General features: G+C 37.1%; 1 protein-coding gene across 1 annotated transcript in view; it reads right to left on the bottom strand.

Annotated features, from left to right (window-relative positions):
- The window catches only part of col9a1c (collagen, type IX, alpha 1c), a 42550-nt gene extending 23786 nt beyond the window's left edge, over positions 1-18764 (bottom strand). Inside the window, exons 1-8 of the mRNA XM_028461934.1 lie at positions 18701-18764; positions 15065-15136; positions 10539-10668; positions 7201-7597; positions 5831-5911; positions 4570-4587; positions 221-310; positions 13-48 (exon numbers count right to left, since the gene is read on the bottom strand). Coding sequence (XP_028317735.1) covers positions 13-48; positions 221-310; positions 4570-4587; positions 5831-5911; positions 7201-7597; positions 10539-10668; positions 15065-15136; positions 18701-18764 — 888 coding nt within the window. The remainder of the gene's footprint in view (positions 1-12; positions 49-220; positions 311-4569; positions 4588-5830; positions 5912-7200; positions 7598-10538; positions 10669-15064; positions 15137-18700) is intronic.
- Positions 18765-24787: the final 6023 nt, after the last annotated feature.

The following is a 24787-nucleotide window of genomic DNA, read 5'->3' on the forward strand; positions in this document are numbered from 1 at the left end:
TGAAATACTTACAGGAATGCCTGGACTGCCAGGAGAGCCTGGAAGACCCTAGAGAAACAAAAAAGAAGTACAGAAGATTGATTGTTATTCACTTGATAATTTCATCATTGCAAAATATGAAGTTGTTTTATGGATTATCTTAAATTATCTCGGGAAGGTGTAAACGTCAATGTTTTGCAAATCTGTAGACAATTGATAAATTAATCAGATGAATACTTACGTCTCTACCATCTCGTCCGTTTTCACCTGAGGCTCCCCGAGGGCCCTCTGGGCCAGGGGCTCCTGGTGGGCCCTGGGTGGACTTGTCAGGCTGTAGGAAATAACATCATCCACAGCAAATTAGTTTCAATTTAGAAATCATACAACTTTCAGATGTAGAGTTCATGTTACTCCAAACTATTCTTAATAATACAAAAACTCAGGTCAGTGGACAAAATGCCTTGAAATTGTACAGTAAACTCAACTGTAGTTGCAGTCTACATATTGCATCATGGTTCCAACTTAATTTAGTCAATGTAAAGCAAAATGTAATTTGTTTAATACATTTTTTTTTCTAATAAAAAGAAAATCAACTTTTTTTTTACAGTTATCTTGTGCCTTTTATGAGCATTTCATGAACATTTCTATGAATCATCTGTCTATACTGTAGATTTCTTTTTTCTTAGAGCTCAGCCGCACTAAATGTTGTAAACGCCACCTTGCTAAAATAACTGTCTTTTTTCAAATTTTTCAGGAGACAAAAAACGTACCCAATTGTTGATTGTTCATCAACTATTGATTATTTCGCTCGAAAAGGTCATAATAGCAGAGTTCACTGTATATGCTAATAACAATGTCATAAAATTATTTAACACGTTTCTGAAAATGCCTTCAATGACTTCGGCCAGTGGTTCCTAAACTTTTCACAGTCCTGTACCCCTTCAGACCTTTAACCTGAAGCCATGTACCCCCTCCTTCTGCACACTCAAAAAACATGATAATGTAATGTCATATACGTACAACGTAGCCGGCCCTACACAGTGAAATGTGTCCCTGAATTTTACCTGTCCTGTTGAGGAATAATATATAATAAAAGATAATAGCAATCTGTAGATACACAAGATATTCAGAACGATATCTTTTGAATTTATTTGAATTTTTAGCCAACTGGCATTAAAACAATTCTCTCTTTTTAGAAAAACAAATCTGGATTTTTTTTTTTTAATTTAATATATAACAGTAATGCCCTGCAATGGACTGGCGCCCTGTCCAGGGTGTACCCCCTGCCCAGCGCCCAATGAGAGCCGGAGATGGGCATCGGCAGACCCGTGCGACCCTGTAAAACGGGAGCAAGTGGGTTTGAAAATGGATGGATGGATGGATATAACAGTTATGCAAAATATTCGTCATCATGAAATTTTAAAACGCAACTTTAATAAGAAGGCTGAGGTTCAGGGGATGCAAACAACTTAGTTCCTACTGCTCGGGAACCCTTGTAAACCATTTGTATTTTTTATCATTTATTTATTTATTTATTAATTATTATTATTATTTAAAATGTTACCTCATTCAGATGTAGCTTACGTATATGTTCATAACAGGAATTATGCACGACAATAAAATAATATTTATAAACTTGTAAATATGCAGTAGGAACTACTCACCGGTAAATAAATCCTTATTAAACTGTGTAAAACAATAACCAGGAATAAATATTTGCTCCCTGGTAAAGATAGTAGCTCTAACAACCGGTACAATGATAAACTTGGTGATATTACAGCCTCAGCAGCAGTGCGGAGCAGAATTTACTCTGTCTTTGAAATGTTTCCGGGTTTTAGTATCTCCCAACTTTTGCGCATACAACAAACTGTGGCTGAGTAACTCCACCCATACAAATATATATCAACCCCATAGCAACGTCTGAGGCTGCGTGAGAGGGGCTCTGCCTTCGACTCCTCGCCGCTCTCCATGGCCATGCTAGCTGCTAGCTAGGCTATCCACATACCACAGGTGTACCGCTGCTAGCATCTTGGTCCGCTGCGCACTGTGACGCTTAACAGTGGGTCGACTAGTTGAAGTAGTGACAGTCAACGTTTTAACCACTTCTTAATTTTCAACGGTTCACCGTACACGGTGAAATGAGCACCAGTCACTAACGGGTGTAAATGAATGAAGTCTGCGAGAGCAGCGCGTCTGGCCATGTAATGAATTAGCTCACCACTAGAAGACAGTCTTACAAAGACAAAGACACGGAGGCTCCTAACTGCTGATCTATTTATATTCTAGTTTCCAATGTTGTGTTTTATCTACGTATACTCTGTGACACTTTGCGTACCCCACTTTGGGAACCTAGGACTTAGGCATTTGTGTTAATTTGACGCTGTCTCATAATTTCTTGCTTTTTTTTCTTCATCCAGGAAAAGGAGGTCAACAGTGTCCCCGCAAGGCCAGAGAGCCGGACTATGTATCTCCATCCACCTTGAAGCACTGTGCTGATCAGCTGTCTTCAGTGTTCACAGACATCTTTAACACCTCAATGGAGACATGCACCATACCAGCCTGCTTCAAGGCCTCCTCCATCAGCTCAATCATGAAAAAAGCTCAGCAGAGGATGTATTTTGGTAGTTTAAGAAGTTCAGTCTTCCAACAAAGATGATGGTGAACTTCTACAGCTCCATCATCAAGTCCATCCTCTGCTCCTCCATCACCATCTGGTACGCTGCAGCTACGGCCAAGGACAGGGTGAGACTGCAGAGTATCATCCACTCATTAGGTGCAATCTCTAGGATCTGTACGCCTCCAGGACTCTGAGGGCTAGTCTCCCACTGACCCCCATCACCACCTCCGTAAGACAATATTACCTGCACTACTTGTATATATGTTCATATCCATCCTTTATATTTATTATTATTATACTGTTACTGTTTTTTTTTTTTTTTTTTGGTTTTTTTTTTGGTTTTTTGCACCATCAACAAAGTCATTATTCTTGTATTAAAAGTAGTGCTGTCAATAGATTAAAAATATTGTGCAATTAATTAATTATGCTCTGTGATTAATTAATCTAATTAATCTCTTTTTTAATCTCACCTAAAAATTGCTGAGAAACGCCCTCAACTTGAGGTATTTTCATTTAAACTAATTACATTATTGTGGCAGATCAAAACAGTGATATATAACAAAGTGTCTAATTTATTGTTTTTAACAGACATGTCCATTTCTCTGTATCTGAGATTAGACCCAAGGGCTGCCTATTACCTGACGTGGACTTCTCCAAATAATAGAAAACACAAATCAACTAAAACATCAGGTCCATATGTAGTGCTATAAAAGCACATCATAAACACTATGCACACTTTGATGATCAATACAATTATTGAACACTGAACTTGTTGCTTTTTCTCTCCTTCAGAAAATATATTCTGTATAATAAAGAAAACAGACCCATCAATCACAGTGCTGTAAATTAGAATATCAAAAATAACGTTGTTCATCACAAAATAAAGTACTGTAATAAGATCACATAATCACTTTTAGTAGTAGTAGTAGTAGCCCCACTTCCTCTAACACAGATAGTGGTCGACTGTCCATTACAATCATTTATCCACTGACTTTGTTCATTTGTCACTAATGTATTTATTCATTTTGGCTCTGAACCCTGTCATCTTGTCCAGTGTGTCCTAACCACTCAGGTAACCGCTGTCTGTGCTAGCTGCTACATAGTTAGCATTGAGGTGGAAGAGCTCCGCTGGAGGCTAGCAGAGCTCCGCTGGTCCACAAACTCTTTCTTGCACAATTTGCACATAACTGGGCTTTAGTTTTCCATTCTTTTTTTTACTAAAATGAACGCGCACAAAGACTTCTCTTCGGGTTCTACCGTTGTAACTGGTGCTTCAATATTATTGGTCTACTGGAAATGCATGCAATTACAGAGGTTTCGCGCTGTTTGGGGTGCAAAAAAAAGAAGCGATTAACTGCCTTAATTTGAGTGCGTTATTTTTTCTCGTAACTAATAAATTGCAATTAACGCGTTAAAGTGACAGCCCTAATTAAAACTCTGCTTTGCAAATAAAACTAATAACACACAAATAAATAAACAAGGAGGGTGAACCATTCTTCACGCTTATCTTCTCTGTCCATCATCCCCTGTAATAAGGGTTAGGATTAATAAGTGACACTCTTGACCTAAGCAAATACTTTAGGTGAAAATGATTTTAATTTGATGAACATTGGATAACGTGTAGGATAATGGCAATGCTACCAAAGCTGTCCAGCATTAAGAGATAATTTAGGGAAAAAATACAAAAATTTTTTTTTTTGATAAATAATGACCCAGGCGATTATTTTAGCAAGGTGGGGGAATGAAATTATTGAAAATATTTCTATAAGAGTTCATTTCTTGCTTGGAGCTGTTGATCTTTATATTTGTTTACTATCCCTTAGTTTTATTGATGTTTGATATTAATATTTCTATCAATTGTATACACATTCCCATTTATTGAAGCCATACAATCATAGCAGCTTGAAATGCAGAAAGGAAGCTGAAAATAGATGATTGGCTTTGATATTATGAAGCAAAAAGAAAATAAATACCTCAGCATTGGCATACATCTGAAGAAGCAAGGGAAACCAGAAGAAAAGAGGAGTTAGTCACACCACCCTCCACCAAAAGTGCCAGCCGAAGCGCACCTGTCTCATCATTAAAGGATAAGTTAAATCATGCTGTCATTGAAGTGTACAGCCCTGCATACTCAGTACCCACGCTGCTCTGTTAGCCTGAAATCTATTAGTGCACCAGGCCAGGAAATGCTACTGTCTGCAGGGAAAAGAGTCATTTTAATACATTTTCTTAAGGCAGCCGCATCTAACTTTCATTGCAAGCTTTAAGTCATTCTCAAAAACTTCAAACACATTTCTGTTCCTTAATTGCACCCACAGACTTGTGAAAAGGCTGTGCTTATCACAATCATTTACAATATTTTCCACTGCAAATTAAATGGCAATACCAGTATTGGTTAAGAAATACGTACTGTTATTTATTCCTACATTAAATTCAACTATTTTTGTTGCCCGTGTTACATTTACATGCTATTATCATGTAAAAGTCATTAAGTTCTTCATCATATTTTTCATACAAGGTAGATCCAGACTTTAACATTTTAATGCATTACGTTGAACCTAATGAACATAACTACACTACAACTGCACAAATATTTATATGCCTGGCATTGACGTGTTGGATACTTATGATGTTTGGCTAGGAGTCATTTAGGAAAGTTCATTAGATCATTTACATTTATTCATTTTTCAAACATTTAAAAAATTATGTTGTTTAACATTTTACAATGAGAACAACCTGCTTAATAATGTTAGCTATTTATGGTAAAAAGTGACTTGAAGAACTTGACCGTCGTCACATTTCTTGCAAAAAGAAAGTAAAAGCAGACTTTCAGGTTTTAATTGAACTATGAACCACAAAGTGTTTCTTTTAGTGGGTGCCATGCAGTTTTTTTTAATCGTTACCAAAGCTGCCACCTCACAAGATCAGAAAATGGCTTTCTGTTCTGAGATCATTAACCTCAAGACTCCACTGAAGTGCCAAGCACGTTGGGTAGTTTGGTAGTGCCATCATACTTCCTTTGTGTTTGCTTGATAAACACAAAAGTTATTCTGGAATAATTGTTCAAACTACAAATAAATTGATCAAGAATTTATCCAAAAACTGCCTAAAATAATCATTGTGTAGTTCTAACTCAACCCGAGTGCTGTTCATGCTGGGAGCTCCATCATCCTGAGGGGAAAAAAACACAAACCACAGCAGATGCAGAGCAGATCCCAGTGTTTTTTACTGTACCTCGGTGGCTGGGAGCTCGCTGCAGCTTTCCCTCTGGGCTCTCTTTGGATCACAGTGAATCAACATCCACTGAAGTTCAAACTAGAAAGTAAAGTTACAGCAGGTACAATTTTAGGCTCAATTTTAACACAACATCAAAATGAGAAGATTGAGATTCTTCAAACAGTCGTATCTTTATACATTTCAATCACTGTTCTGCATTAAATCTCTTTACCGTCATATCCCACCAATGTGGTTTTCTGAAGAGGATTACGTTTTTTTTACATTTTCCTGCAGGAACCCAGCTGAGCAGCTTTGCCGTGACAGCAACACTTTAAAGTTATAGCAGTTCTCAGCACACATATAAACCTGAAACTGGAATTTAATGCATAGAAAGCCCACTACAGTGGCCGTAAAACCAAACAACGCAACACAAAAATGCCCTGAGAGCTCACAACTCAACACAAAATGACAAACGCCACAACGCAACACAAAACGAAAGTGCACACAAATACAAACCCGATAACACAACACGAAAGCTCACAATACAACACGAAAGCTCACAATACAACACGAAAGCTCACAATACAACACGAAAGCTCACAACACAACACGGAAACTCACAACTCGAAAGCTCACAACACAACATGAAAACTCAACACAAAAGCTCACAACACAACACGAAAGCTCACAATACAACACAAAAACTCACAACACAACACGGAAACTCACAACTCGAAAGCTCACAACACAACATGAAAACTCAACACAAAACACAAAAACTCACAACACGAAAACTCAACACAAAAGCTCACAACACAACACGAACGCTCACAACACAAAAACTCACAACACAACACGAAAACTCACAACACGAAAACTCACAACACAACACGAAAACTCACAACAAAACACAAAAACTCACAACACGAAAACTCAACACAAAAGCTCACAACACAACACGAAAGCACACAATACAACATGAACGCTCACAACACGGAGACTCACAACACAACACAAAAGCAGTCCGGTAAAAATAAACAAAGTACAGTGACGATAACGAAGGTAAATAAAAAAACAATCCACGAAGAAGAGTGACGTTAGCATTGTGTCAGAGTGTTCGTGTTGTGTTGTGGAGTTTGTATTTGTGTGCGCATTCGTTTTGTGTTGCGTTGTGGCGTTCGTCATTCTGTGTTGTGTTGTGTTGTGTTGTAGAGTTTGTATTTGTGTGCACGCTTGTTTTGTGATGCGTTGGGGCGTTTGTCATTCTGTGTTGTGTTGTGAGCTCTCAGGGTGTTTTTTGTTGTGTTGTTAGCTTTTACGGCCACCGTAGGATCCTGCTTTGTAAGCAGAATTTGAATGAGAGCAAATGTAGTCTAGTCTAGTCTTACCACTACTGAGGTGTCAGAATCAGCATCCATCCTGCCAATGAGAGTGTCTCCTTCAGTGTTGATGGGGCCTTTTCCCTTGATGGGTTTGTGATCCACTGGCTGGCAGTCAACGTACAGCGTCACCTGGTCACGCTCCACGCCAATCATCACTTTGTGCCACTTGGTGTTAAAAAGCACTGACAGACCAGGGAAGGAGACAGTCTGAAGGGTTCCATCGGCACCCATTAAGAAGTATTCCAAAGACTGGAGGTCACCGTTGAGTCGCAGCCCGGCTTGTTTGTGGCCATCCTCGTCTACGACTTGCCAGACGTTCCACACCTTATTGACCGTGTTTTTAATCATGCGGAACGTGGCCATGAAGGAATATTCATCAGGGAAGCCCCGGGGAAAGTTCAGCCTGAGAAGATAAAGAGAGAGAATCTCCAGCACTGGTTTATAGTAGGGTGAGGTCACTACTCAGGAAAACACTGCCAAGAACTTTCTGGCTAATATGATTTAACAATGAGATATTTTCTATGTGTATTAAAAACATTTCTGTCACCTCTAGACATTTACTGTACGTTAAACAGTTATTTAACAGCTTGGTTTCCATTAAGTAAGTAAGTAAGTAAGTAGTTTATTTATAAGCGCTTTTTGCAGATAAAATCACAACCCTTGGAAATTTGCAAAATCTAAATAGCGAAAGAAAAACTGGTGATGAAAACACCTGAATTTTAAAAAGGTACTGAAATATCGCAAAACAATGTTTTTGAAGTATTGAAATGTGTCACAAAAGCGCTAAGGAAAGCCTTTTTCTGCAAATACATGTCACAGAACGTGACTTACCTAGTCACATGACCACTTCTCTCTGAGAAAACATGAGGTACGTGTAAACAGAGGAGGAGACCGAGACATTTTTTAGCGTAATACTTTAAAATTATTACTGCCACATTAGACGTGAAACAACAAAGAAATGCAGAATTTTTTAAGGAGGTTTGGAGCGTCCGTTACGAGGCTGCTGCCCAAAACAACGTTTAATGAAAACACGTTCAATGCGCAATTATACTTTGTCGACATTTAGAAATATTGCTTTTATTTTGCGAAAATCTGTAATGGAAACCCAGCTACTGTTTTTCCGCGTATGAGTGAGAGAGATTCAGATGCTTTATTAACATCAGATCTGATTTAAATGTTTTGTAGTTTTTTTTGTTGTCTACACTACAAGTTGAGTCTCATTCTGTGCTCACGCTAACAGGTCATAAATTACTTTGTCTTTTCTTTGCATGAAAAGTTTGAATGCTTTGTTTTTAAATGACATTGCAAATCTTGTTACAATCTGTATGATTTTTGATTTACACACTAAAGGACTCGTGCTATTTGAGTTTTATGCCAGATGTTAAATGATATATAGGAGAGGCTGACATAGTGCATAAATCAATACCTGTGTTTATAGAAAAAGTGTGTCCTGTGCTTTTAACAAGTGTAGAACCCCAGTATGAGGTACGGTCAAAGCTGGACACTCCTGCCGCACTTTTACTGACTTGTAAATGATCAAGGTGAGCCATTAAAAGCAGAAGTTTCCGGTTTTCCAATAAACCAAATAAAGACTCTGCTTCTCAGCTGTAGCCTCAGGTAAAAGAGTCTTTAGCATGAAGAAAAAAGGATTAGGTAAAGTAACTGGTAAAGAGGACTTCAAAGTACAGCTTGGCCACTGTTATTTTTATTTATTTTTTTTTGTGTGTGATTGGTCACAGAGGTGCATGCAGAGCAAGCCAATATGTTACATAACAGTTTCCCAGTAGAGCCGGGCTTTCAGGAAGGGATTAGCTTGAAAGGACAAACACAAACATTCTGAGAAAAAAAAACGTAGATCTATGTGGAAAAAGTGGTGGAAAACATGTTTTGTTTCTTTTGACAGTGGTTTCACAAATATATATATATATATATATATATATATATATATATATATATATATATATATATATATATATATATATATATATATATATACACAATATATACACATTTCAGATGCTAATGGTACCTTGATAGCAATATCTTTTGCATGATAACTTCAGGATAAAAACAATGAGTATGGATTTATTGGTCAATTCCTACAGTTAATCCTACCTAATAATATTAAACCAGTTTTCAAACTCACATAATTTATTGCAACTAATATGTCTCCAGTATCCCATGTTGGTAACCATTAATTAGTTGCTTATTAGCATGCAAATGAGTCACATATTGACTATTAGTTAGTCATTATTAAGTACTTATTAATGCCTTATTCTGCATGGCCTTATTATACAACCAGTCACCCATTAACTAAGAGTTTTCCCTCAATAATCTCAGAATTATTACTTATTAGTAGTAAATTAGGAAGTTGTTGTATTTGAATTACAACCTCAACATCCTAGGTTTAGGATTAACATTAATCCTAATCTTAACCCTAACCCTAAACCTAACCCTGTTTGGACTGCGAGACTGCCATTAAGTGTATAATAAGGCAATAATAAGCACTTAATAAGGAATCAATAAGCACCTAATGATGATTAACAGAGCCAATATGTAATGCTAATAAGCAACTAAGTGATGGTTAATAGGTGTTCACTAAACTAAAGTGTTACCCAAATGTTTTCATAGAATAGCCAGATATTATGGTATTGAGTGGATTCTTGTTTCTGTTCAATTGCTGTTCATATTTGATCATGTCTTGAGTTTATTTTTTTATTACTAATCTGTTTTTGTATATGTCTGGAATACTATGTTCCTAATAGTTTCATAACCATAACCCCTGGGAATACTTAAAGTGGATGAACAGTTGTTTATATTGCTGGTACAAAGAATGGGGAGTTTTTATTGTTTAGTTTAATTTTGGGATGGTATTTACTGTATTTGGCAATTCTGAATAATGCATAAACATGTTTCTAAAAAGGTTCTAAACCCGTTTGTTTCTATTGGGCTCTGAAGTCTATCAACTCTTCCAGATCTATGCAGTCAGATTTTATGAATTAAAACTATTAAACTAATCAAAGACAGGCGTGGTAGCATACCTTGTTTCAATTTACGAGGGGACCCAAACACACTACTTTTTTTTTTTTTTAGACCTTTGCTCTCACACTGACATTTATACATAAAAATATTTCAAGCCTGTCCTTTTGCCTACGGGATGCCACATAGGTTCAGGCACGTTTTGCTTTTGACAATTATCCGCTGCTCTTTGCACAGCAACATCTGGGCTGAACCTGTAATAATGGAACACCTGCACAGAGAGCACACAGCTGCTGCTAAACATTTGTGTATGCTTTTCTTTTTTATCTGTTTTGCTGCTTTTAAACTGCTTCTACTGTACTTACATGGTTGGAATTTGAAAGTTGGCCTCCCTGTCGAGGCGGTAAGCCACCTGGTGGGGAGTGGAACCCTCCACCTTCCTCACGCCTTTTAGGGGAATTACATCTAGCTGGAACTGAGTGATCAGATCAAAACCTAGAGAAGATAGAGAGTAGAGAATGTATTGGTCAGTTCCGTTATGTAACATGTATGATGATTATTATTATACACTGTAACCCCAAACGTTCAAAGTAATTACATAGATTAAGTAGTTTATACTCAAAGTTATAGGAAAAGTTCTACTAACTTAATTATGTCAAGATGTTCTTCCTTTTTGAGTAACTTTAATAATTTTTGAGTAAATGGAACTACATTTGTTTACAAGTAGGCCAAGCATAACTTAAAGAAAGTATCTATTTGTACAGTTGCCGTACGGGCAACCTCCAGTGCTATTGGTACGGTTATAAGTAGGGATGTAACGATTCACTCAACTCCCGATACGATTCGATTCACGATACTGGGTTCACGATACGATTCCCTCACGATTTATTTTACAAAATGGGACTGTAGACAACTTTTTTTTTTGGGAAAAAAACTAGAAAATACTGTATTATTTTCCTTTTATTTTTCATTGTCAAAAGAATTCCTTGATAAACTATTCAAAACAATGCAATTTAACTAAAAATAAATCTTGAATGAAATAAATAAAGGAATAATACAAATGAAAATGAAGCCTATTAATTTAAATTCTGGTTCTAAAATAAACAATGCAAAACTGCATAATAGTTCTTTTTCTTTTAAAAGTGCAACTGAAAATGTATTTTGTGCCTTAACAATTGGACTTTAAAAAAAAAAAAACCGTGATTGCACTAATTTGTCATATTTGTTTGGACCAGCAGAGGGCGCTGGTAACCCAGTGGTCGGTTGGCATGCAGATATCTTGCAGTGAAGAAGAGATGCTATGCTAGCAGACAGAGCTAATAGAAAAACGTGACTTTTACAGATATTCAAGTAATATTACAGATATTCTGTCGGTGCTAAAGGGGTAATGAATCATTTATTAACATATTTAAGAGTAGAAGGCGGCCAGAAAGAAAGTATTAGCAGACTCCGCCCGCCGCCTACACTTGTGGATAGCGCCCTCTGCTGGTTAAAAAAAGTACTGCGATTCAATTTTCAGAAAATCGATATCAACCGTGATACCTATGAATCGATTTTTAACTGCCTTACGATTAATCGTTACATCCCTAGTTATAAGTATAAGAATAGTATAAGTACAGGTATGCAGCATTTTAGGGTTAGGGTTAGGATTAGGGTTAGGTTAAAACCCAATATCAAAACAATTTTTAGGGTTAAGGTTTGGTGTAGGGTAAGGTTTAATCTTTGTCACGTGACCTAAACTGGCCAATAACTGACCTATCACATGACCTAAACTGGCCAAATGGGCCGCTGCGTACAAATAGAATGTCGGTATATTGATACGGCAACCGTACGGATAGCCACTGCCTAACTTAAAAACACAACTTTAGTAAAATTTAATATAATTAAGTAATGGCATGCTAAGAATGATAGTTATTTCTGTTTGTTTCAAATAGAGATGAATTAAAAATAAAATTAATTTTTATATCACTTTAATTGTACTGTTAACAAACAACACTAGTAGCCATTCATCCAAACTTAAAAATTTAGATTTTTAAGTTAATCAACTTCAAAAAATTTAGGCAATTGATTTTTTTGAGTTCTGGTAACATATTCAGGTTTACAGTGTACATTGTTGTCCTAAACAATTGATCTCATCATCACAGGTTGCTGGCCTTTCAGAATCAGCATCAGCATTAGAAACACTTTATTGTTATTTATACAACAAAACTAGAATATTGCTCCTTGGGTGCAAAAGAAAATGAGATAATATATAATATTAATATAACGTTTCATAAAAGGATTCATAAAACCCAAATAAAACAGATAAAATGCATATGTTGATATTGTAATTTCATTTACAGTAAGTAATGTGTGATTGAATATGTCACTGTTGAAAGAAATAACTTTCTAGTTACTGGCTGTATGTCCAAATGAAATTTTATTTCAATAGTAAGGATGCAGGAGGCCTCTTCACTATGGTTATCCGTTCTTTTTCTTTAATCTTCATTAACTCCTCCTACACTGTTTGTCCGATTTTGACAAATAGGCTATGAATAAATTCAGAAAGGTCCCAAGATTTATGCTTGTAGTTTTATCATTTGTAACTTTTCAACTTTTTGACACATTTTTTCTTTCCCATTTATTGGAAATTTCAAGCCATCAATTCCCCAGCCATTCTTTAACTGATTTTGACCATTCATCCTTTAACATGTTCAGTTACTTTCAACCCATTTTAACTTTTTTTTTTTTTTTTTTTTTTTTTTTACCGTTTAAACCCATTTTAACTTTTTTCAACGTTTTCAACCCGTTTCAACACTTTTCAACCTTATTGCTAATGTTCAGCTAATGCTAGGTTAGTGTTAATGCTAGGTTAATGCCAATGCTAGGCTAATACTAACATTAGGCCAATACTAAGTTCATGCTAATGCTAGGCTAATGCTAATGCTAGGTTCCTTCAACTTCTACAGAAAAATGCTGAGGATGTATAATGAGTATGTGGTGGTGAGTGCGATCCTCTACAGCTAACAGCTTTGATTGTTGTAGATATCTGTATCATATTTGTGTATTATTATTATTATTATTATTATTATTATTATTATCATTATCATTATCATTATCATTATTATTATTATTATTATTATTATTATTATTATTATCTTATTTAATTGTTTACTACTGTAATGTGTGCACTTGCATTTAATCCTTATTAAATTAACACTCTTTTACCTAATTATGTATGTTTTTTCTTCTCTTTCTCTTTCCCCGCCACAAAGTGTGAAGGGGGATATAGGTTTGAGCTCCATCTGTCCATCCATCCGTGCGTCCGTCCAAGTTAAATGGGAGAGCTTTTCTCAGAAACTGTTTAAGATACGATAACCAAATTCGGTGTGTGGCTTCAGAGTATTAATACCTTGATGGAGTTTGAAAATGAGAAGCGTGGAATTATTTTTTCCGGAGTTATTGGCCTTTTTCCATTCTTTACTTCGTTTGAGGTATCTTCAAAGGAGGCAGCTTTTCTCAGAAACCGTTTAAGATAAGAGAACCAAATTTGGTTTGTGGCTTCAGGGTATCAATACCACAATTATATTTTCCGGAGTTATTGCCCTTCTGTCGTTTTTTTTTCTTTTTTTACTCTGTTCGAGGTATCTTCAAAGGGGACAGCTTTTCTTAGAAACCATTTAAGATAGTTAGTAATTTCTGATGTATAATATGTATACATCTAAGTTCTTAGATTTAGGAAAAGATTGTGAGGAATAATGACAGCCAATATGGCGGGGGATGTTGATGACTATGTCTTCTTGTTTGTACTATTTTTTGAGCAGCTGTAACGCAAGTAATATTTATGGCATAAATAAAGTACATCTGATTCTGATTCTGAATGCTCATGCTAGGTTAATGATAATGCTAGGTTAGTGCTAATACTCGGTTAAGGCCATTGTTAGGTTAATGCTATTGCTAGGCTATGCTAATGCCAGCTAATACTAGTTAATGTAAATGCTAACCAATGCTGATGTTAATGCTATTGCTAGGCTAATGCTAGGTTAATGCTATTGCTCGGCTAGGCTAATGCCAGCTAATACTAGTTAATGTAAATGCTAACCAATGCTGATGTTAATGCTATTGCTAGGCTAATGCTAGGTTAATGCTATTGCTCGGCTAGGCTAATGCCAGCTAATACTAGTTAATGTAAATGCTAACCAATGCTGATGTTAATGCTTATGCTAACTAATGCTAAAACAGTGCAACGTGTGCCCACACCTGCATTTTCACTTGCACTTTATTCAGGAAATGCAAATATTCTCCCTTTATTTTCATTCTGTCATGGTACAGATCACAATTTTCTCACAAGGATTAATGAACCTTGTTACATTCCATGTCCAGAACGGTGCAGGGAGAAGAACAAATCTTACAATGCCTGGCCCTTACTCAATCAAACAATTGGGCTTCCAAGTTTACACTAACTGAGAAAACAATATTACAGCATTATTAGAAGAAAAAAAAAAAAAATCAATAATACATTAACAAATTCAAGAACGTACACGCCAACACTCACTTTTTCAGCAAAGAAAATCCAAAGCAGATCAGACCACAGGGCTGACTGCACACAGATGTGCTGAAGGAGTAAACTGACTCTGAGCATTGCCTGCAATTACAATCTTGCTGAGTTTGACTTGTTCCGAGTAAAAATCAGTAAAACTCAAGTGGAACATTTAATTTACATTGTTTTAAACCCAATAGTGTCTCCAGGCCCAAGGCGACGGCGTGCCCACCCTTTGCCACTACAGTACTGTATTTAACTCCACACCTTCTTGAAAACACAGTTTTACAATTAAGAAATATTCAAGCTTAAGCATGCATCATTTTGCAGCTAGTTTTACTCATGTCAGCTGAGAATCAGAGAGGTTTTTACCTGGAAGGTCATCCTGTCCATTTCTCATCGGTGGGCAGACAGTGTCCCCGTCCAGCCGGTTCAGGTCCAGTTCTGACATGCAAAACATCAGTCATTATCTAACATTCATATCATTGCTGCACTTGTTCTTTGTGAAGGTAAAAGCTCTGTCAGTGAGGTTGTAATGTGGCCATTATAGAGATTATTAGCACATCATACAGTCAGAGGTGGAAGTAACGGATTACAAATACTCACATTACTGTAATTGAGTTGCATTTATGGGTACTTGTACTTGTGAGTATATTTCTGAATCAGTAATTTTACTTGTACTTAAGTATGTTTTAAAAGAAGTAAAGTCAATCATTACATAATACATTTCTACACCCAACCGTCACTGAGTGATTTGTTAGTTTTTGTTTTAAAATGATCAATGATTGTGAAACTACAAAAAAATGAAATGACCAGACAACAATCAAATACATCACATCATAGCCGACCAATCAGATTAAACGTAACACTTGGCATCAAAACAGCATTGAATAGAGGTTATTTTCTCAGTTTTAGAGTTCATAAATGTAGCTATACTTTTATTTATTTTGAATTGAATTCATTGGTGTTTTTTCATCTACAAAATGTTGGTAAACCTTTTATTTTATAAAGATGTCTTTGTGGAAAATAAATAAAGTTCAAATTGTGCAATATTTACTGTATGCAAGATTTATGGGGTGAAAGTAACTAGTATCTTTTACTATGAGTACTATTTAATTGAGCTACTTTTTACTTGTACTTGAGTATAATATAAATCAAGTAACAGTACTTCTACTCGAGTAGGATATATTAGTACTCTATACACCTCTGCATACAGTATATTAAAACAACTAATTTTATACCAGCTGCAAAGACAAATTTGCATCTAATAAGTATTGTCCCGGTACATTTTTATTTTTTTTATTTTTTAACAAAGCATGTTATAACAAAAATGAAAATAATTTATATTTTTAGCTTGAACTCAAATTCAAATTTCAAATTAAAACATGTTAAGAAATCAGTATTTTGGTATAGTAGTATGTTGGTTCAAATGTATAAATATTGTTAGTTCTTATAAGCGTTGGTAGAATTTTTTTTTTTTCAATATTCCTATTTCCTGCTACTCAAGTTTTTTTTTTAAGCAGTGAATTTGCAATTTCATGGTAAGGATGATGTTATTTTTGCATTTAAAAAGTAACAAAAATAGAAATCAGTCGTTATATAACAATAAAATCAATGTGGTTGATTACCAATTATATTAATCAATGGCAGCTTTGGGATCTAACTTACTTATTTGGTGGTCTAACACATTGGCTGAAAATAATAATGTATATAGTTATTTTCTATTTCATTTAAGGCAAAACATGGTTGATATTCAATGCAGATATAATTGATTTTTCTATTTTGTATTCCTATGAAAAGAGAATGTAATTTATTTATTTTTTGGGGGGGTTTGGATTAAAATTCAGAACATTTTCACCTAAATATCCAAGATAATTATCAATGTCAACCTGCTCTGCAGTACTGAAATAACTTAATTTAATTTTTCAACTTAAATAAAAATTAATATTTGTGTTTTACATTCATTTATTGTAGTATATGAACACCAAACTTCCTCCAAAATTTTACTAAACAAGGATGGATGACAGCCAGAGGGCTCCCATAAGTCATTAACCTGAGTCAGCTCATTTACGACGAGCAGCGTAAACCCAACACATCTGGAAGCTGTTCCCACATCCCACATAAACTGCTGAGAGATGAGATACAGTGGTGAGACGGCATTTATAATCCTGCATTTACCACCACTAAACAGTTATCAGACTGCGCATGTGGGCCTCAAGTTGTTAAAGTTACTGCCTGTTGCTGCATTACGCACAAAAAAAGCCAGTCATTAGCACAATGAGCTGGATATGAACCATCGTTAAAATGTCACATGGGGTTGTATATGTGCGTTCATAAAATAGCGTTGCACTGACTGCTCTGGCACACACCTGTGTATTCATGTTGGAACTGTTACGTTGCCATACCGCAATGGTTCTCAAACTTCTTTTAGCTCAAGTACCCCATTTCTCTTTTGAATCCAAGTACCCCATTTGTCGGACTAGAACATTTTGCTCAGAATTCTTTGAAAAAACAACTGTAGAGCGTAATGATGGAATGAATGAGTGATAACACACATTTTAAAGAATCTCATTTAGTAAATAAGAGGAACGACTATGCCTCCTGGGACATCGGTGAGCTGGTTAGCCGTGAAGATTAGCTATTCAGTTTGGTGTGGAAATACGGAACCTGGCAACCCAGACGCACTGACGGTCATTTTATAGATGGGAAAAAAAAATAAAGCTGGCAAATATAATTAAATAACATTACATGTTTTTACAATCTGTTGTGATCTCAACTCAGAATAAAGGCTTACAATCTTATATAATGTATGTATACTTCACTGTTTTTATTTCAAGCTTGATCGCCTGGCTACATTCTCATAGCGTCTGTGTCCCTAACCATGGCTAGGAGATGAAAACAGGAAAGGTTTTAACAAAAGAATTACAACATCCACTCCAATCTTTATTTGCTTTGCCGGTTTTGGCGTTCATAGGTTGTCATAGCAACCACAGAAGAGTGTCCGTTGTACCGGAAAAATGACAGATCGTTTACATAAACCGAATGGATACTATGAAAGTTAAGGGTACATTTCTCACTAGTAATGTCATCAAAACAATTCTAAAGCCACAATCTATCTTGAAATAAGGCAATTTGCCACTAATACTGTATGTACAAGATGTCCGCCATGTTTTTCATTGAGGAGTCAGTGGTCACGTAACCTGACGTCAGCTCGTCTATGGGCCGACCCCCAGCGTAACGCCAAAGGGGTGCCCCGTGTGTCAAACACTAAAGGGTCCTTTACGAGTTGGGGATGAGACTGTGTTGAAGACTCAGTTCATGTTCTAATCAAGATCATTTCTATCATGTGTTTTATAATGTCATTTTGTGTATTTTGTTGTTGTTTGTCTGGTTTTTTTTTTTATCATTCACTATATTTTTCTCTTATTTTGTGTGTTTTTCTGTCTTGTTGGTATTATTTACATTATTCTCTCTCAGTGTGTGTTTTTTGGAGTCTGGTTGTTTCTCTGTTATTTTTGTGTTGTCGTTTTGTGTGTTGCTGATAATAGTAAGTATTTTTCTCTCTTATTGTGTGTGTTTTTTGTATAGTTTGTCTGTTATTTTTATTATATAGTATATTTTTCTCTTTTTTTGTGTGTTTTTGTTGTCATTTTGTGAGTTGCTGGTAATATCTAGTATAATTATAATTTTTAACTAAAAATGAACATTAGAAAACCCAATTTTCCTCTCTCTCTCAAGTACCCCTGTAGTGCCATCGTGTACCCCTATTTGAGAAACACTGCCTTACCGAAAGGGAAAAGTGTTTTTTATCATAAGCGCTCATATCATCCTGTTACCTAAAGTAGCCTGATGTGTAAGCTAATTATTTGGCATTTTAGTGGATTTGAATTAAGACTTTTACCTGGAATTAGTAAAAGTTTAACCTTCTTTCTCTGTGTTACAAAACCAATATAATCCCATTAAATAGGGCCATTTTGTCAGTGATTACACATTGTGCTGAGAACTTACGTCCAAGGACTGGAGTCGTCAGGAGGTACAGCAGCGCCACACAGACAGAAAAGTGTGGTGACATCCAGAGAGCGCACGTTGGTTTTCTGGTCAGATGGGGGAATTCATTGTTTAATCATGCATGTCATTCTTTCTTACTGCACAAATGACTTAAAAGTCCAGTATTATGCTATCTTTCACCCATCTCCAATTGTTCTAAGAACCCCAACAACATAGTGGTTTATTTTCCCAAACTGGCCTGTTTTTATGAAGTCTTAGCCCTCTGAAAAGTCACTTTCAGAGCTCTCCTTTGTGCATATGCATGAGTGGGCCCATGAGCAGTGGGAGAGTAAATCATTAACAGTCACTTCCTTCTCCTCCTCAACTTTCCTACCACAGAAATAGTCCATTTAAGATGACAGTCCAATGTTTTGTCCAACCGCTGTGTCCCATTGGGTCAGAAACACATCAGATCATCCCACAAAGGCGATAAGAGGTGGTATAACAGTTACTAAAAATGAAACTGATTGTGAGCACTCACACTGCGCTTCAGATCATATTTAAACTGAACGTAAAGATTTGAACTGTGATATTAAGTGTAGTATCAACCTTATGTTTGTTTTACCTGTGAGGTAGTTTGAGAGGGAGGAGCTCACGTTCTTATGGAGGGTAGGAGGAGCTAAGATTGTCAGGAGGAGGAGTTTCCCCATTATGAGTCATAAGGGAGGGAGGAAACAGAACTTTTTCAACTTTGGCCCTCTGGATGAGGCTAAAGGAATGTATATCACTGTAGCAAAACCATTATAAAGTGATTTTTTTTTCACAACACTGCCCACTTAGAATTATTAATGGTAATATAGTGCACATCTTGGCTACTAAGGCAAAGTGAAGACTAAGAAACACAAGTTGTTTTTTTAATCCGAAAAGAAAACCCCAAAATTCTAATGTAATGCTGCTGGAAAAAGTTCCAACTCATTACAGCCACTGCTTTAGCTTTTATCAAAGATTTTGAACTACAATTAAGCTCATTGATAAAGATCATTCTATGAGTTTGTTCATAACTACAGTAGCTACAAATAAAATAATCATATTGGACAGGAAATAATTGCTTATGAATCTTTACCTTTATAATGTAATTATATATTGGGAAACAGGTTGTTATCGTAGCTTGTGAAGCAACCTTTTAGCCTGGCTTGGGAATGTGAAACACCATTAGAGAACCAGGGACAAGTCTGCATTAGAGGAATGGAGAAAAAGCACAAAAACCTTTGTTTTCTCAGGAAAATATGCCAGTTGATGTCAAAAAACAAAGCACCCCATGCTTCAAATAAATGCATCAGATGTTTTCAAATGTGAAACCTTTTTTGAAAATGGCTTGTTTTAGTGCTAAGTGGTTTCCTTCTGTTGGGTCTGTGGGAAATCCACAGCTGATTAACATAGCTACTGGCTTTCTTTGGGTATACAAACACTTTGGTTATTGGTTTGTGCTAATAAACGGCACACTGAAGTAAAACACATTGCTACTTAGGCATCTATTCTGAATGATAGGATAAATGCTTTTTCAAGAAGTGTCTGTTTTTATCATAGCAAGATTACAATTTCATTTAGCAGCAACATATAACACAGGCAGTTAGGGTTTAGGGCATTGCTCAGTATCCCACAATGATGGACCAGGTTGGATTTGAACCCTGACACTGATTAATAGCCTGTTACACCACCACCGCCATGGCAGCAGAAGCATAGTTCACAACTAAAGGTTTTAATACTCACAGAATCGCTTTCTTCTTGTAATTTTTTTATGTCCACAGAAATACTCATTTTTACCTACCGCTGTCTCACACTGAGTCATAAACACGTCAACTCATCCGATAAAGACAATACGAGGACGTTTTGGCTCCTGTATTTTTGAATGAACGCTGCACTTTGATTCAACATTTAACTGGAAGCAAAGGTATGACGTAATTGTGGATGATACTCGCATTAAAACGTTTAAAACAGCTATTGACAACCATTGCTGGGGGGCTGTACTATTGCAAAGTAATGCAAATGCATAGCTTTTGTTATTATTATTTCTTGTTTAGGTTTTGATGTGTCACCATATATTTTAAGGACATAATCACATCCATGGGTGGGTAGGTCTGATCGTCCGAGGAAGGAGGCTGCTGCGCTGTATCGGGTGCACTCCGCTGGTGTGTCTCCTCGCGATGGTGGCTTGCCATCAGTCGGTGTGGCTACGGCTGGGGCGGTGCGGTCCTGCTGGATGGTAACTACTCTGCAGGTTGACGGCTGGGTGCGGCCTCTCTCAGGGGGCCCATGCGCTCTGAAGGCAGGCTGGAAAGGTTCGGGTGGGACCCCTCCGGGGTGGTGTGCCCTTGCATGCTGGCTAGTTGGGTGGGGTGCAGCCTCCCCATGGCCGATCTCATGCGGTGCTGCGGTTTGCGGCTTTGCCCTCTTGGCGCAGTGTGTGCCACATCGCGGGCGGTCTGGTGCCTCGCGTGGCCCTGCCTTTGACGATCGTCAGACTCACTGTGCGGGCGACCAGAGTAGCGGGTGGTTTGGTTGATGTTCCCGGGTGTCCGAGGCATTAATAATTGTTTATATTTTCGTTTCTGTACATCCATTAGTCTTGTATGGTATATGCTGTTAGTTGTTGCTCTTATGTTTTTTGGTCTTTGTTGGTTTGGATTCCTATCTGTGTCTCCACACTCTGTCATACACACGTGTGTGAGAGAGATTGTGTCCATTTCTACGCACGTGATCCAAATCTTCCCTGCTTAACCCTCTTATTTACTGTAGGTGAGAAATGCTTGTTTACTGTGTTTGTTGGTTCATTGTTCACCTGCTGTATTTATGGTGTTTTCCACATTTGCATACTCATAGAATCTACTGCCAAGATAGAATTTAGGACACCTTTTCAAACATTAGATTGCCCTAAAAGACTTGTAACAATCCAATAAGCTTTTGTTGTTTGTGGCTATATTTAGCTTGCTCCTATAGATCTGTAGGCAATTGCAAAGAAAAGAGTGGGAAGAGAAAAATCGATAAGAGCCTCGCTTATTATAGTTCCATTCAGTTAAATCTGTCTTCACGACAGAACATTGCTTTCATACGCTCGCTGCATAATATAGCAAACACAACTTAATTACAAGTTGTGTGTGTAAGTTGTAATGAAATGAAAACTTTGTGAAGACTGATGCATTTACAAAGTTGTCAGCTGTTTTGATCTAGGCCTTTGAGGTTCTAACATGCTATCAGTTAGAGTAAGTGTGTATTACAGAAGCATTTAGAATGCTACCTTTAGTTCAAAAAGTAAAAATAAATCACAAGAACAAAAAGCTTTCCCTGTTTCCAGTAACTAGTCACTCAATTAGATAATAACATGCCTTCAGCTGTAACTCCCCCCATTCATCAACATATGATGGGACTTTCCTTTCTGCTTCCACTCATAATTGTGAGTCACATTGGCGCTTCCACAATGAGAGTCAGCCAAAGCTCCTGGCATCATTGCTCTCTTAGTTGTCAATTACCCACACTGGAATAGACTGATGTTCAGGCAATCATTCATGAAGTTTGATCGTGTTAGAGTTAAGCAAATTACAGTTATGAAATTGTGCAGACAAAAAAAAACTGGTTCAGTTGATGCAAAGGTGCCCTGCATGTGTAAAAGCATAATTAACTTAAATCTTTTCTCCTACTCTGTGGAGTGCTGAAGAACAGGTTAAATGTGGAGGAGATTTTTAAGGCTCGGAGTTAGAAGTTGATGAATATCAATATTGGGTTACAGTTTGAGTTCATCAGTATTCCCCAATTAAACCACATGAATCATTTTTGTGATTATAATAGACCATCTTCATTACCTTTTTGGATCAGAGCAGTGGGAGGCCATGTCTCAATCCGCTCCAGTGACGAGGCACAGCACAGAAGCTCTCAGGGATGGGTTGCAGGAACAGAAGAAGCGTCGGATGTGAGGTTCCCTTCCTGAAGTCAGTCTTTACCTGTGCATGTTTGAGGACTGACTGAGAGAAGTCCTCAGAGGGCATGCTCAAGCGTTTTGAGAAAGCACATAAAAGTTTGTTCAACTGCTTCCCATTGGCCAGGCATTCCTTTTTGGAGGCGGCGACTAGAATTTTATTATCGACACTTCTTCAGAAGACGTGAGAAGCCCATTGGCCTTTATGTGAACACCCACACCATGTTACATCCTAATGACATGTGGCGGCTGTATGTAATTCTCGGTAGCATTAGAAGACGCACACAGTGAGTGATGAAACGTGGACCGTGACCACGTGCGTTCATCTCAGTAGCTAAAGAATGTATGTTAGCTGTGGTGTTGACATGAAGACAACCTTGTAATTACCCTGCAGGGACCCCAGGCAGGACATGCTGTTTATATATCCTGCATGGAGTGCAAGCTCTTTAATGTTGTTTCATTTGTACACTTAGATGATCCGTTAGCCTAACTTGAGATACAATATTAGAACGTATTATTGATCCCCAGATATGTATTAAATGTTCAGTAATTGAATTAAAAATACATTTTCAATGTGTGCAAGTGAAAATTTTAACTGGTCGCATCCGTGCAAGTGTGTATGGACGACCTTATTTTGGATGGAGTGGCTGAGCACTCCATCATGTCCCACAGTGTGCACTTCTCTCTTTCTCTCTCGCTCGCTCCGCGCTGCTGGTGAGGAGACGGTGCGCACTCACGCAACTTGGCTGCGGGTATTGCAACGGTGAAAGCACTGAGCATAAACACCAATGTGCTCCTTTGGAGTGCGCACGGAGCCAGGCATAACAAGCCCTTCAGTGCGCGCTCACATTGAGGGCAGCAATAAAAAGGAAAAACGTTCGATAGAGCGTACGTGCTCATCAGAATCAGCATCGAGGGGTCAGAACTGATGGACTCTGATGCCAGGCCAGATGTTCAGCTGTGGTTCTCTCAGAGCAGGTGTCTGCAACCTGCGGTTCTGGGGCCTATCAAATTCTGGAAAAAAAAAGTTGTCTGAATAAATGAAACTTTAACAAAATAAAGGTAAGAAATGTTGAGGTTTCAACATGAAACACTTTATTTCTCCTAATTTTTGCAATTGTTTCATTTTCATCAAATTTTATTTTAAAAAATCCACCTTGTGTTTTAAAAAATACATTTTATATATAATAAAACATACCACTGACCATACACCATGCAGATCTGCAACACTTAAAAATATTTTTCACAATGTTTCAGAGAAAATTAACATTTAAAAATGATTGACTTAATCATAAAATGTTATCAGCAGTATTTAACTGTAATCAAGTACTGACTTAATTTCTCTGTATTTATCTTTGCGAGTTTGAATCTTAGAAATTAAATCACATTTTAAATAGAGCTCATTTGTGACTAGAGCTCCTGAGGACCCCTCACATGGTCCATGAGGGCTGCCTGGTGCCTGTGGGTACAACGCAGTTTCACTCCCAACTCGTAACATATCAACGTTCCGGAATGCCAAGGGTACCCTTTCGGCGTCACTTTGTGACGCTAAGGGTCCGTAAGCTTTTTTTCACCACAACTTTTCAAAATAAGACTTCTAACCTTAAACCAAACCTAAACCTAACCCGAACTTAACTTAAACCTAACCCTAACCCTAACCTAAACCTAAACCTAACCCTAACCCTAACCATAAGTTATAGTTACATTTCGCACTAGAAATGTCATAAAAACAATTGTTTCCACGGGCAGAGTTGGGAGTGAGAATGTGTTGGCGGGTACCACGTTGGTGAACCCTGATCTAGTAAATATATTTGTAACACAGATAATATCCTTGATGACAGACTTATGAACAAAGCACAAGGAGGAAAAGGCAGGAGAAAGGAATTGAAATTGTAAAGCAGGTGGTAAAAATAAAAGTGTTTTACACTGGAAAGTAGGGACTAGCTCTGCCCCAGCTTTTTTAATTGCTTGGGTTGCAAAAAAATCCAAATCAGCTTCTTCTGTAGTTGAGTGGCTTGTTTTGGTATTTCCTAAGAGTATATTGTGTATCGGTGCATTGATCCTGTCTTACAATGCTCCTTTTTGTGGTATAATGATCAATACCGTAGAAATCGTATACACTGCTAGATACTGTAGAC

The sequence above is a fragment of the Gouania willdenowi genome, chromosome 11 (genome assembly GCF_900634775.1).
Source record: "Gouania willdenowi chromosome 11, fGouWil2.1, whole genome shotgun sequence".
In the NCBI taxonomy this organism is placed as follows: domain Eukaryota; kingdom Metazoa; phylum Chordata; class Actinopteri; order Blenniiformes; family Gobiesocidae; genus Gouania; species Gouania willdenowi.